The sequence below is a fragment of the Petromyzon marinus genome, chromosome 46, assembly GCF_048934315.1.
Source record: "Petromyzon marinus isolate PM22_M1 ecotype Great Lakes invasive population chromosome 46, UKy_Petmar_22M1.pri1.0, whole genome shotgun sequence".
Taxonomy (NCBI): domain Eukaryota; kingdom Metazoa; phylum Chordata; class Hyperoartia; order Petromyzontiformes; family Petromyzontidae; genus Petromyzon; species Petromyzon marinus.
In genome coordinates this window covers 18,207,094-18,221,854 of record NC_133712.1, presented here as the reverse complement: position 1 = coordinate 18,221,854, position 14,761 = coordinate 18,207,094, and the positions used below count along the sequence as shown (strand labels likewise).

General features: G+C 43.9%; 1 protein-coding gene across 2 annotated transcripts in view; it reads left to right on the top strand.

The window, feature by feature from the left end:
- The window catches only part of MOV10 (Mov10 RNA helicase), a 36,558-nt gene that overhangs the window by 1,595 nt on the left and 20,202 nt on the right, over nt 1-14,761 (top strand). The window contains exons 2-6 of one of the 2 annotated variants that reach the window (XM_032971337.2): nt 5,259-5,352; nt 6,341-6,507; nt 8,235-8,473; nt 10,250-10,496; nt 12,190-12,318. In XM_032971337.2, coding sequence (XP_032827228.1) covers nt 5,259-5,352; nt 6,341-6,507; nt 8,235-8,473; nt 10,250-10,496; nt 12,190-12,318 — 876 coding nt within the window. The remainder of the gene's footprint in view (nt 1-5,258; nt 5,353-6,340; nt 6,508-8,234; nt 8,474-10,249; nt 10,497-12,189; nt 12,319-14,761) is intronic. The other variant, XM_032971338.2, reaches the window with a different exon arrangement.

The window sequence follows — 14,761 nt, the reverse complement described above, 5'->3', positions numbered from 1 at the left end:
AATCAATCAATCTCTATTTAATATAGCGGCCTTCACAATAATATTGTCACAAAGCGTTTCACAAGTAAACAACATTACATCAATAAAATGTAATCATAGCAGAGATAATAAAATGCAGTACTTTAAATTTAGATTTAAAGCTTTCGTGATTGCAGGGATTCATATTCTTGGTTCTTTCGGTAAAGTCACGTAGAAGGGAAATAATAAAATAAAATAATATAAAACAGTCGAAACGTCGTGAGAATTTTATTGTTTTATATTTGTATTATTTTATTGTTTCCCTTCTACGTGACTTTACCGAAAGAACCAAGAATATGCAGTACTTTAGTTTAAAAAGTGCAACAGCTTCCTTATTAGGCGGTGTCCATGGTGTGCTCGACATCAACACTTCAGCACGCGGCACCGTGAACACCTGACAAGACACGGGACCCATAACACCCGACTCTGAGAATCCACAAACGCAGACTCGGAACTCATGAACGAGGACTAGGAATCAACAACCCTGGATTATTAACCCCATAGGGAATTGAGAGATGTGTCTTCAGCAGCCTTTACAACGACTAGTTTCTCTATCAATGGAGGAAGTCATTCTACAACCTGGGAGGCAGACACTGGAATGAACACCCTCCTAACACACCTAAACTTAGGAGCTACAAGGTGTCTTTGTGTAGATCTGAGACTTCTGGTAGGAACATATCTCTCCGAAAGTTCAGTGGTAAGCAGGACCCATACCCATCCCAAGGCGTGACATGTTAGTAGGATGATTTTAAACGTGATCCACAAGTCGACTGGCAACCGACGTACATCTCTCGGCGGTGGGGAGATTTGTTCCCACGATGCTTTTCAATCAGGACTTGGGCATTCTGTAGCTGCCAGATTAGCATATACAAAGACAAAGATTCCCCGGTAGCCTGAATAGACTGTTGGGGCAAGTTATGTTAGCGAGCACCAATACACACACATACAGACAATGGCAAAGTTATATACAGTATATATACAGTATAGGGCAGATGTATTGAAAGGGGGTGGCATGTCTAAAGTTGTGATAATTTGGATCTGGATATAAGCAACACCATTGTGGCATTTGCTAATTTGTACGAAGCATTGAAGACATTTCACCCAGTGCGTTCCACGCCTGGCTGAGATAGGCCAAAGGCCAGACTTGGAGTAATGAGCATGCAGGATGAACCTTAAGGTGGAATGAAACTTGGGTTTCTGTAAAAGTGTCGTCTGCATAATGTGCAACATGCAGTAAGGGAGACGATACCAGGTGTTAAAGGGAAATCAAGATTTATATCAAAACACGAATCACAGTTTTGTTTTTCGTTTGTGGGTTTATGAATGTGAAAACCAAATCTTTGGTGATAAGCCAGATCCAGAGGCATTTGTGTTCCGGATTAGGGAAAAAGGGGTAAAACAATGAGGAACTTACCATTTGTTGATTGAAGGGCCTCTAGGCAGACAGGATGTTAAAAAAACAGACACGTCAATAACATGCCCATTGTTTCATGTTGATGAACACTCTTAGAGCAGCATTACACATTACTGTATTTGGTGATACAATGTTGGCAGTAGAGCACAAATAAAAAGCTCAGCACACTCGTCAATATCCACTGTCTTAAGAGGAGAAATATCGTGAACGTTTCGGGCAGTAGCAATTAATTTATGGTTTACAACTAAGGTCGAAAGCTTCAATGCATAGCCTTCATCCAAAATGAACAAAACCTAAGTTTTAGTATAAAACTTTGTTGCTATTGGCAACTAGAAAACCGGCTACATTTATTAAAGGATTGCCAAGGGGTCAGCGGCCCAAAAGGGTCTTCACCTTTCCACGATGTCTCACACGTGATGTAATCTCGTGGCGTCTAATACTGTGCAACTTCATCTCTTCACAAACAGACTCTCCTAGAGCCTTAACAGACTGTTGGGGCAAGTGCTGTTAGCGAGCACCTATAAGGGCCGGTATGGCACACGAGGGGGTGGGTGGCTAGCACCACGCCCGGCCGCCTTTGTCTCCCCAGTGGCGATGTTTACACACCGCACCAGGTACTCATTTGAGGCTGAGTCGACCTAGGGGAAGCCCAGAACCGATTAAAATAATCCTGACCGGTGTTGGCCGTGAGCAGGAATCCAACTGGGGTCCCCGGGTTCATAGCGCATTGTGCTAACCGCTACACTACCGCTCCCCACACCCCCTCTCACAAACACACCTCCTAAAGGTCATCTCTTCACAAACAACACCTCTCTCTAGTCATACTGCCTTCTCACATCATCAGCCAAGGTCTATTATTCACTGCTGTATGAAGGCCGTTCAAACTGGTCACCGAGTCAGAATAAAACTAATGTCATTTCTCAACATTAATTTAAGTAATGCATCATCAAGTGACTTAAGATGACCCTTACTGCAGCACGTCAGTAAGGGTCATCAGATAATTTTTTGGGCAATATCAATAAATCTGTGTCGTAAGCCTGAAGAAGCAGCCTCACCAGGCACACGGCATCAGCCCGATGCCGTGACCCACTCGACATTTTAAAGGTGGCTCTAAATCTGCCCGTGAGTGATGTCTCACAGGTGGAGAAACCTTTGGCCGTGGTGTTGACCAAAGTAAGTTGGCCCCAGTTTTATTTGGCTTTGGCGTTGTAAAAGTGACTCAATGGCAATGCAGGCAAACTTCCACAAGCACAGTACAGTACTTTGTTTCAACCTACCGAGTCTCAACCGAGTGGGCAGAGTTAGTTTTGTTTAATGTGGTGGACAATGGAGATGGGGTTTGCGAGCGAGTTGCGATTGCTGTGGGGTGACAGCAGCAGCGGCACTGCAGCCGCACCAGCGTCTCGCAGCTTCTTAGTTGCACGGCTGTACCAGTGACACGAGCACATGTTCTGTTGACTGTGTATCGAGGGTTGTGAAGAGCAGGGAGTGGACGGTTGCTGGGTGTGGTAGATGAGGACACTCAACTTCGCACGACGTTCCATCGTGTGCCGCTTGTCTATTTTAAGCACGATTTAATTTTTGTTCATAGCAATGTACAGCCAGTCAATTCCTCAAGGTGTGGCTGCTGAGCAATCGAATTGCCTGACAATGTTTTTCATTGTTTCCTGTCGCCACTTTCCTGATACGACAGAGGTAAAATACTTTTTCTAATACCTACTATAATCACCCAGGAATGTCTGTCCTTAATGCTCGTGACGTCACTCCACATCGACCAGCCCCCCTCATTAATATTCATGAACAGGTGACGTCCTCCAAATGGACACCCCCCCACCCCTCACTATTGAGACATCGAAGTAAAAAGGATGTCGTGATGAACAAGGGATTATAACCTTAAAATGAAATAGGTCTGTGTCACCGCGGCCTTACAAATTGCACACGCATTGATGCAAATGAATATCATGTCGCGGTCTGATTTTCGCTTGCAAACTTCAGATTTACTGCAATACACCCGTCCTTGGATGGGCAAAAGGCGAGTTTATTTATGCTTCTGAACAGGATGACACTGACCGGCAAGCCCGAGATAACATGCACAATTTGCAAACGTGATTAACTATTTTGCACTTAAATATTAAAATAACAGCCGTGTAATTATCTACAGCTTCCATGGAGAAGTTGCCAAGAGAGGAGCAGGAAGCCGAATATTTCCGTGATGATGTCTCCCGACCTTGCAGTCAAAGAGTTGGTTTCATCAGCTGGCAGGATTGCACATCACTGACACAATGTACAACCCCTTGGTCAATCCAGTGCTGGGTGAAGACCTCCCCAGACTCTGTCGATCATGGGGACTGTCCGACCTTCCTCTGTCCACACTGGTTACTGCCGGGTTTAGGGTTACCACCGTTTCCACAGACCAAACCCAGATATATATCTCAGTCAGCCTAGGTCTATGCAAACTGTGCAGTGTACAAACATATATTTCAACTCAATGCCACTAGAGCTCAGTGAAAATAATTTCCTGCCACCCAAATACAAATGCCAATCGCAGGACTGACTGGGCTAAGTCTGGACAGGTAGCAACCCTACCCAGGTTGATCCGGAGGTGGGGGGGGGGGGTGATTCCAGCACTGACTCGGATGTCTTATCGACACTGATGCTAGCCGTTGGCAGGAATCGAACTGAATCCGCGAGATGTGTAGTGCAATATGCACACCACTGGGCCACCGCTCCACCTGGGCAGATGACTGCCGGGGGAATGAACTCTGCTGTGGTGATTGAAATGGGAAGAATCATCTGTGCTAGGCCGAGGAGCTGGACATAGCCCTGCTTTGCTGTGTACAGCAGCAGTCTCACACCGTTATGCCTTCCGCGTGCACAACATGAAGTTTCTCAAACAATTGATTAATATTACACACGTGTGTATGTGAACTCAAGTTAACATAATTTCGTGCTCATTTGAGCATTGAAGTCGGTGCTCATCTCCATTTTACAGCCATAAGGCAGACGCAGAAATTCCACATTGCTGAAGCAGGAAGGCCACCTCCAACATCCCCACACATTGGCACAATGAGGCGGTAGAGGCGTCGGCCTTCCCCTTCTGCCAGATCCACTTGCACGCTCCCTTCGGCGCTCGCGCAATAGAGACCAAGCTTGGCCAGAAGAACACCTTTCTTTTAGTAACATTAAAAGTACCACAACTAGATTGTTAGAATCTTTATTTAGACGGGAGGAATCCAATGAGCTGTGAAGCTCTTTTTCACAGATGTCCAATATGGGCTGGTCGAGTGTCAGGAGGGAATTCCTCGTCCTGAATGGCAAAGTGCATCACGGCAACAATGGGATAAAAAATACAATTTTCCACAAGACGCCCCCACGGTGGTATGCACCCGCCATGCCAGTCCACAGAGTTCCAGTCTCAGGACCTTGTGGTTCCTCGCTTTTGAGAACACCGGTTGCCAGGGCACACACGGTCCAAGCAGAACACGCCCGGGGTGCAGGGGCACGGCGCATCCTGCCCGGGGAACAACTCGTGCTGCCTCCCAACATCCTCCCTGCACCCCCCCCCACCCTACAGCTCTTTGGATTCCTCCAGTTTCAGTAAAGATTCTGATTCTTACCTTCATGGGGGGGGGGGGGGTAGTGCTAGGTCCCCCCTGACTCTGCTCCTCCCCCATAGGGACCCCAGGGGGTTGCTTTTTATTCACCCTAGAAGGATGATGGGCTGAGTAAATGCTGCCAATTATGAACTACACCTTCATAATGTAAGATATTAATAGATTGAATGTAAGATATAAATAGATTGTCTGATATTCTTTCTCTATTTCAGTGATGAAAAAAGGAGGCCGAAGTTTTCTTCAATGATTTATTGCCTCAAGGGAAGTGGAAAAGTTGAAGCTAAGGGTGGCAACATTACTTTTAAGGTGATGTTTAAACGTTTACAAAACAATTGTTTTTATAACTATGGTCTGTGGTTGTTGCTGGTGATAAGAGTTATTTATCCAGATAAAAACACTCCAATTACTACTTTTCAGAAGGGTCCTGCAATTTAGTTTAATATTTACTTCAAGATGTTTGAAGCCAACATAAGTAGACCAGGAAAGTCACTCTTGACTGAAATTTAATGGAATATTTTAGTGACTGCCTGATGTATACTGTGTGTCTATTTGAATTATGTGCATTGTGTGAGCCAGTTCTTAAATATGTTTAGTTTTGCATCAGGGAGACTGTAGAGTGGAAGTATATTGCTACCGTGAGTTGCTAATTTAGATCATTTTCCGGTAAAGTAACAAACGTAAGGATATTAGCATTTGAAGAGGCACAGTGAAGGCATTGGAGCCGTTTGCATCATAAAGCATGAACCAATCAACACCTTGGCCCAGTTCAAACCCCAGGGAGCTTGACTTGTATTCAGTACAACTTCTTGGAAATATAACAAAGGATTCGAGGGCATTTTAGAATTTAAAGACATTTCCCATTTTAAAGAGCTTCTTTACACTTTAATAGAAAACCTACCTTAAGGAAGAGTGGTGCTTTTTTACGTCGAATTGTGTGACTTGCGTGCTATTTAAACCTTTTTAACACGAGAAATCTGGAAATATTGCTTTTGTGAGTCAATGTGTTTGAAGCAATTTGAGTGAAAGATCATCGGGTAAACTGATGTTAAATTCAGCCATGAAAAGTCCCAGGGCACCGTTGAGGAGGACCTTTATTGGTCAGAATTTGATCAGTACATCGGCTGTCTTAATAACATCACTGTGAGTGACAATCCCCTCGGGAGGTGGAAGGTTCATGACGAGAATTACGATATAAAATGACCACGTGGCCTAACCCAAGAACACACGTGGGTGATTGTATTGGCTACGAAAAACACATGTTCTGTGTGTCGTTGTTTGTCTCATTGGAAAATAGAAAAGTGGGGCAAGGCCGGCTCGACGACCATCCACTGCTTCTTCTGCGCGTGGAGGAGGCCACAGCGGAGGTGTGGGGAATCTGGTGGCTCCCTCTGAATTCATCCCTCTTGATGCCGACAGGAATACTCGCAGAGCCACTCTGATGAAGCTGCTCCGGACACACAAGTAAGCACCCTGGGGGTGACTAAATTACTGGTCAAGAAGAGCCTCCAGTCAGAAGAAATGCTGTTAAATATCGAATAAATCCTGAGTGCGCTTTTAAGAGCTCTTTGTTTTTCGGAGTCGGGTCCTTAATTCGGAAGCGTACAGGCAATTAGCGGAGCCACGATTCGACATTTTTAAAACTACTTCCCATAGTCGTTGTTTGAGGCTACACTGTGGAAGGCAGCACAAGGGGCAGTAAAACCTCAGCTATCCAGGCTAATAGGGGGGGGTGGAGCTCTAATCCTACTTGCTCTGATTTCAGTTAAAATCTGTTCTAAAACGACAACACACATTTGTGGTATATGTCTGGGGCGTGCTGCTGGCCACCCACCGCCTCGTGTGCCGTGTCAGCCTTCATAGGTGCTCGCTAACAGGATTTGCTCTGACAGGCTGTTTAAAGGCTATATGGGGGGTGGTCTTTGAACAGACCATAAAATAAAGAGTACGGTATTGTGTTCAATACTGTAGTTATATCCATTGTTCTGAGGAGGGCATGTGTGTATGTCTCATTCGAGTGCTTACTCGGTTTTATATTAGATGAGGTTTCTTGGTAACTGGAGAGATGAGTAGTGTACACCAAATCCTTGCCCATCGTGGGGTTGGGGGTTACATCTTGGAAAATGACAGAAATCGACACCCCCTCATTTTGTTTGATGTTACCCTGCATTCACCCAAACATGAAACATGAAGTATTTTTTTTAATGGTATTTGAGGTTCACGGCCAAACTTCCACAATGTTATTTACAGCATGACCGGCACATGCACAGAGCGGACCTTAGATGATGACAAGAATTCTGGACTTAATTGTTCATTTGGGAATTAGGCTTTAAAGGGAAATTACTTCAATTAAAAGGCAAAGTCTTGTATGTGACTGGCTCAGGCTCTTTGTAGGGATTTATGTACCATGATTGTTTCACTTGTTTACCCAGAAAAGCCTCACTGAGTCTCAAAACTCATGTTCAGTAGGATTCTGTTGATTTATGAGCAGGAGGGGCAATGTTGCTGCTGTGTGTAATCCCAAGTGGATGATTTGTGGGAAATTTTAGAGCATTGGTGAGAAAAACATAGAACTCAGAAACCTACGTTGAAAAGTATTCAAGTCGTAAATCGAACCCAGGCCCTTCTTGCGTTGAGCTATCATTTGTGGCCAGGTCACTGAAAAAGAAGTTATCACCTCAGTGGGCTTTGCCTGGTAGGACGGGGATGGTTTATTTGTATTTGTCTCTGTTTGGGTAACTTGTTCACCTTTCTTGTACTTTTCACTACTAGCATATTTTTGTACTGTTTGTTGTTGTAACGTTCATCCTCGCTCCTACTGGACATCTGTGCAAACGAGCTGTAGAGCTCATCAGATTCCTCTAGTATGAATAAATATTCTGATTCTGAGCATTACCACTGCGACACTGCCACCCCAGAACCCCCTCAACCCTCTGGGATCGGTAGATGGGCACCACTTCTGAAGAGTCAGTGGTGGGCTGGCCCAAGCTCCGCAGCCCTCTATACATCTATATATTAAGATGTTTTTTTTTAAGCCAATGAATCAGTGTTTAATGAGTGCATGAGGATTACCAATGCGAATTGGCTGTTGCGCCGCTTTGCATGCTTCAGCATGCAAACGCCGGAGCTTTGGCCTGCATTGTTTTTGCCGCGTACAAACCTCCCGTGGAAATTGTGTTTTTTTTTTGCAGAGCGTGGATGCTAGAGGATAAACATGGGATCTCAATTACTGCTGAGCCACCATTTGTTCGTGGTAATGTGAAGCAGCAGTTGCTCGTGACTGAGACGAAGAGCGTCACGATCACAATCAGGAACCAGGGTACCACTTGTGTGCAGCTGAGACGCTGTGATAGATTGCGCAAGATGGCCGGCTTCTCACTAACGAGCGACATCGACTTCCAGCCCAACAAACCCCTATTCCTCCCTGCAGGTATTTATCGATTTGCCTAAACTGTTTCTTTGTAAACATTGTTCCTGGATGTCCTTTTCCACGTGGTTTGTGCTTGTGGGCCGTAGAAAACAGTGTGCCAAGCTAACCGGAATATTAGGAGTACTTGTCATAGCTGTGGTCTGCAGTTCAATAATAGCACTGCACTTCCACTTATTGTTATCACTTATTGCAGCGAATGCCTTTCGACTAAATACTGATTCCCATTTCTCCCCCTCGGCACTGATAACCTAGCAAGGCACAACCTCACCCTTGTCCTGTTGGCTTTGAGACTTACACTTTCAATTCGGTTTGTGTTTTCGCAGTCAGTTCTAATGGTACTCTTTGTGTATCACCGAATCCAGTGGCTCCTAACCTGAGTGGACCTGCCGGCCACTGCCAACCCTGAGAACATTTTCACTAATAACTTTTTTCTAAATTAACACGACTCTGCCCTATGCCGGCAATTTGCAGATGCATTCAATAGCCAATAGCCAGCTGTGTAACGAGTCATGAATACACTTTAAATAGTTGGAGAATGGGCAGTATTTCGATTTAAAGCTTTCGTGACTGCAGGGATTCATCTTCTGGGTTCTTTCGGTAAAATCACGTAGAATGGAGATAAAATAAAAAAAAAATATAAAAAAACTACGACGTTTCGATCGCTTGTGTTGTGATGACGAGCGCTTGTGTTGTGATGACGACCGCTTGTGTTGTGATCGAAACGTCGTAGTTTTTTGTTTATTTTATTTTCTTCCCAGTTGCTGTTCGTGTTTCAGCACCATCACTTGAACCTCATTGTCACCTTGGGGCTTCATCAACAACAGCTGACCCTGTTTTTGCAATACAGTCCATCACCAAGACAGCTTAACCGCCACTGAGTCATTCCATATTTTTTTCCTACCCTTTATATTGTACTTTAGTTTCTGGATTAAAAAAACATAATTGTGTTCTTGGTTCTTTCGGTAAAGTCACGTAGAATGGAAATAAAATAATAAAAATAAATCAATAAAATAAAATTCTCACGACGTTTCGGCCACAACACAAGTAGCGCTTGAGTCAACCCTGCCAAGCTTGGCAGCTTAAAAGACGCGGTCTTTGCTTGACAGTGTTCACTCAAGCTCTGTCTTCTGGACAGACCTGTTTCTTCATCTGAAGAAGGCTACTTGTGTTGTGGCCGAAACATCGTGAGCATTTTATTTTATTACGTTTAATTTTTATTTCCATTCTACGTGACTTTACCGAAAGAACCAAGAAGATGAATCCCTGCAGTCACGAAAGCTTTAAATCGAAATTTAACAATTGTGGTAGCTGCTATAGTATACCAGACATCTAGCTGAACACAACCAAAGATAAAATAAAATTTGGGTGCAGGTCTTTTTTAATTTTTTTGTTTAGCTATATTTTTATTTTCTGATTGGCATCTCTTGTCAACCGAATTAACTTTCTCATATGCAGTATTACTTAAGGAACTGAAGTGCTTGGCTGATTTGTATTTGTTCGCACATTGTTTAATACGGTATTAAAATTGTATTATGGGTAATATTAAAGATGTGTTAATTGTAAACTGCGCACCGCCTGACTCTCAGCGGACGTTAAAGATCCCGTCACTTAATTCCAAGAGAGTGGGCCATTGTGTACCGCCGTCATGGTCCACATTTTCCAAATCCGGAAATTCACCATAAATGTTCAATTGACATGACACCCATGAACAGCGCGGGAGCGGATACACGGCGCACCAATGATTTGGTTTGCTGGTGTTGTGTGGTCCACCTACAGGTGGGGAGCCGTGCTGCATGCACGCGACCTTTTGCACAGAAACTCGCGGCAACCACATGCTGCTGCTGGTCTTCGAGTTTCTGTTTGAGGGCGAGGAGGTGCCGTTCCACGTGGCGCGCTCCATCACCATGGAGACACGATCGGAGCTGAGCAACGCACTGCAGCCCACGAAGCCGTACGAGCCAATCAAAAAGAGACCTCCCATCTACCGCAATCGCTTCACCGTGGATGGGGTGAAGCCGGACATGTGAGCCCACACTACATAACTTCCTTGCACAGTGAACATTGTACACGGGTGTCAAAGAGTTTTGTGTCTCGCTGACAACCTGAATGGCGCAAAGGATTTTATGATAACACAATGCACGCGAGACCAGACATTGATAACATTCATGATAATGTCAGCTTGTAATGCACAACGCCGGTATTCGCTCGCTCTCGAAAAGAGAGAACCATTCAGGATGGGGGAGGAGGGACCACAGAGGGGTGGGAAAGGCAGTCAGGTGGTGAGCCCGTGCCAAATTCCACCCAAAGCTCTGAAGTACTTTACGTTGTTGGCCAATTAATGAGTGTTTACTTGTGGCCGGAAACCGAAACACCTGGAGACAATCCACGCATGCGAGAAGGCAACAACTATTTCATAGAGATGGAACAGGTGGAGTCCACACCACTCTGCACCACCTTCTCCTGGCAGAGCCAGGGTGTGCCACCTCGATGCCCATGGGAAGGTAGTTTCACAACATCTGTGCGACCCACCAATCCTCGCTGCTGCCTCCACATTGCTGGACTCGAGGCGTGCATTGCTACCACCGCCCGGCTTAAGACTCTGAGAGCCACACCAAGGCACCTTTGTGGTTATTAGGGTTCGGTGTTCATGCCGAAGGCTCATTGACGGGTTTTCTGGTGACACCGCAGTGGGGAAGCACACAATGCAATTAAACATGCTGACAGTCACGTGTTATTGTGGTTGACATGCCTTGAAGTGCATGTACACAGCAGCCCAGGTCTCAGACACTGGGCTCCTATTCCAAACTACGGTGGTTATAGCTGAAAGGGCACTCGCCACAGAAACCCATGACATTTGTGAAAATACAAATTAGAACGCACTTGCATAGTGTAAGTGGCAATTTCAGAATCGGAATCTTTATTTAGACTGCAGGAGGAATCCGATGAGCTTTAAAGCTCTTTTTCACTGATCTCCAGTCGGACAGGTTAGAAAGTCAGAACACCAAACAAGACAAAGAATGGAATATATTTTGACTTAACTTTCGTGACTGCAGGAATTCATTTTCTTTGGATCTTTCGGTAAAGTCACGTAGATAGAAAAAATAAAAATAAAAAAATACGACGTTTCGATCACGACACAAGTGACCGTCCTGATGAAGCGATCGTCCTGATGTAATAGACAGGTAAGGGTTTGCTTGATTGATCAATTTTAAAATAAAATAAAATTCTGTCAATCAGACTTTTAGGACTATTTTCCAGTAATGGGCTATACACTGATGATGAGACTTGGAGAAGTTGAAACCAGGTTTGATTTAAATGCCAGTAATTATCTCTGTATGCCATTTATAGGAGTGGCCTTGTGTGGATAAGATGTTTATTGCAGCAGTTATTTGCAAATTATACATTTGACGTAACAAAAATGTGGGAATGCCACTTTTTTTTACCTGAAAATTGCATAAAAACTAACAAAAAGTGACATTCCCACATTTTGTTAGTTTTAATGCAAAAAAATATTGCATAGAAATAACAAAAATGTGGGAATGCAAAAATATTTTGCATAAAAATAACAAAACTGTGGGAATGCCACTTTTTTGTTAGTTTTTATGCAATTTTCAGTTAGATATAAACTGTGGCTGTGAGTTAAATCAATAAGCCATACAAGCCAAAGTTGCCAAGCAGTATCTTGCTGCTGAAGCTCATGTTTTTAATGTTTTTAGAGATGACCAATCTGACCTGAAGCTGGTTCTGAAGCTGGAAAGTTATCCTATCAACAAAGATCTGGATCTGTTTTTCTGTAACTCAAAGGGTGAGGTCTCAAGATCACCACCAATGGCTCAAGAGGTCAAGTAAGTTGCAATAAAAAACATTGGTAGATTGCTTTTCTTCTTAATCATAATAATTTCAACTTGAAGCGCGCCTCACAGTCATCACTCTAGAGTCGAGAGGAACCATAGACAAGCGGGAAAAGGGAGCAACCAGGGGGTTGAGCCGGTGTAAAATTCCCCCCAATTTCTATGTGATCCTTATTATATTAATGTGTTATTGGCCAAATAATGAGTGTTTAGACGTGTGAAAGGAAACCCGGAGAACGTGGGTGCAAACCCACGCGGGCGAAGGGGCAGCACTTCATTATCAGCCATGTTCTATCCACTGCCGGATGAAGGCTTGCCATCACCATCCCTGACGGTCCCCTTACGCCACAGTCCCTCTCACTGCTGTGCATGAGCCGCTCTCATTGCGCCATCTCCTTCGTGCTCTCTCTCCTTCAGCTGCCATTTCATCACCAGTCGCAGCCATTGGCCATCGGCCGTTCTAGCAACGAATTGTGTTACCCCCAAGCCCAATTACTTCCATTAGAAGTCAATCTGATATCTCTTAAGTTGATTGTTCACAGCTCCACGTGTTCCACTTCCTGTCTCTCGGTTTAATTTCAGCCAAGTATATCCACACATCATCGTGCACTTTGAAACTTTTGTCCCATTTTCTCTGTAACTCGTTATGTTTTTGACTCAAATATCATAGTGGGTGATACACACGGTTTTAAAACATTCTGCTTCAGACTCAATTGTATGCTACTTTTAATTATCAAATTAAGTTTTTCGAAAGCTCTGCATCCTACTCTCATTCACCTTTATTAAAAAATTTTGATCTTGATATTTAAAAAAAATATATATATCACTGCAAATCTGTTGATGAATAGGAATATGGAAAAAAAGTACGTGAAATTATTAAATAACTTTAAAAACACAAGGCAGTAAAGTTGGGGTCAGTTTCCATGGAATCAAACACTTTTTCATCATAAACAAGCCATGATTGTGTTTTACATTCACCTGTCTGTTCTAGAGTCTGATGGATAATGTGTGTGTGTAGTCAATGGCAGAATAACCTTTCCCAAATCAGCTTGCTCGCTCGATTGCTAAGGTGGTCCCGGTCTCTGCCTTCAATCATTGCCTTGCGTCTTTATCTGAATCACAGTTGTGTCCCTTCAAAAGATTCCTTAATTTGTTGGGTGAACTTGCTGCACCTGACTTTCATTTGTTGGGTGAACTTGCTCCACCTGACTTTCATTTGTTGGGTGAACTTGCTGCACCTGACTTTCATTTGTTGGGTGAACTTGCTGCACCTGACTTTAATTTGTCGGGTGAACTTGCTGCACCTGACTTTCATTTGTTGGGTGAACTTGCTGCACCTGACTTTCATTTGTTGGGTGAACTTGCTGCACGTGACTTTCATTTGTTGGGTGAACTTGCTGCACGTGACTTTCATTTGTTGGGTGAACTTGCTGCACCTGACTTTCATTTGTTGGGTGAACTTGCTGCACCTGACTTTCATTTGTTGGGTGAACTTGCTCCACCTGACTTTCATTTGTTGGGTGAACTTGCTGCACCTGACTTCATTTGTTGGGTGAACTTGCTGCAACTGACTTTCATTTGTTGGGTGAACTTGCTGCACCTGACTTTCATTTGATGGGTGAACTTGTTGCTCGTGACTTTAATTTGTTGGGTGAACTTGCTGCACCTGACTTTCATTTGTTGGGTGAACTTGCTCCACCTGACTTTCATTTGTTGGGTGAACTTGCTGCACCTGACTTTCATTTGTTGGGTGAACTTGCTGCACCTGACTTTAATTTGTCGGGTGAACTTGCTGCACCTGACTTTCATTTGTTGGGTGAACTTGCTGCACCTGACTTTCATTTGTTGGGTGAACTTGCTGCACGTGACTTTCATTTGTTGGGTGAACTTGCTGCACGTGACTTTCATTTGTTGGGTGAACTTGCTGCACCTGACTTTCATTTGTTGGGTGAACTTGCTGCACCTGACTTTCATTTGTTGGGTGAACTTGCTCCACCTGACTTTCATTTGTTGGGTGAACTTGCTGCACATGACTTCATTTGTTGGGTGAACTTGCTGCAACTGACTTTCATTTGTTGGGTGAACTTGCTGCACCTGACTTTCATTTGATGGGTGAACTTGTTGCTCGTGACTTTAATTTGTTGGGTGAACTTGCTGCACCTGACTTTCATTTGTTGGGTGAATTTGCTGCTCGTGACTTTCATTTGATGGGTGAACTTGCTGCTCGTGACTTTCATTTGATGGGTGAACTTGCTCCACCTGACTTAAATTTGTTGGGTGAACTTGCTGCACATAACTTTCATTTTGAGCTAATTTCCCTTTACCCGGACTTTAAAGCATTTTTTATTACTTTGTTTCACTCGTTAGATGAAAGGCTTCGTTTTTGTTGTGGTCATTTTGAGTGAAATTCACCACCTAGGTGTGGGGCAAAAGACAA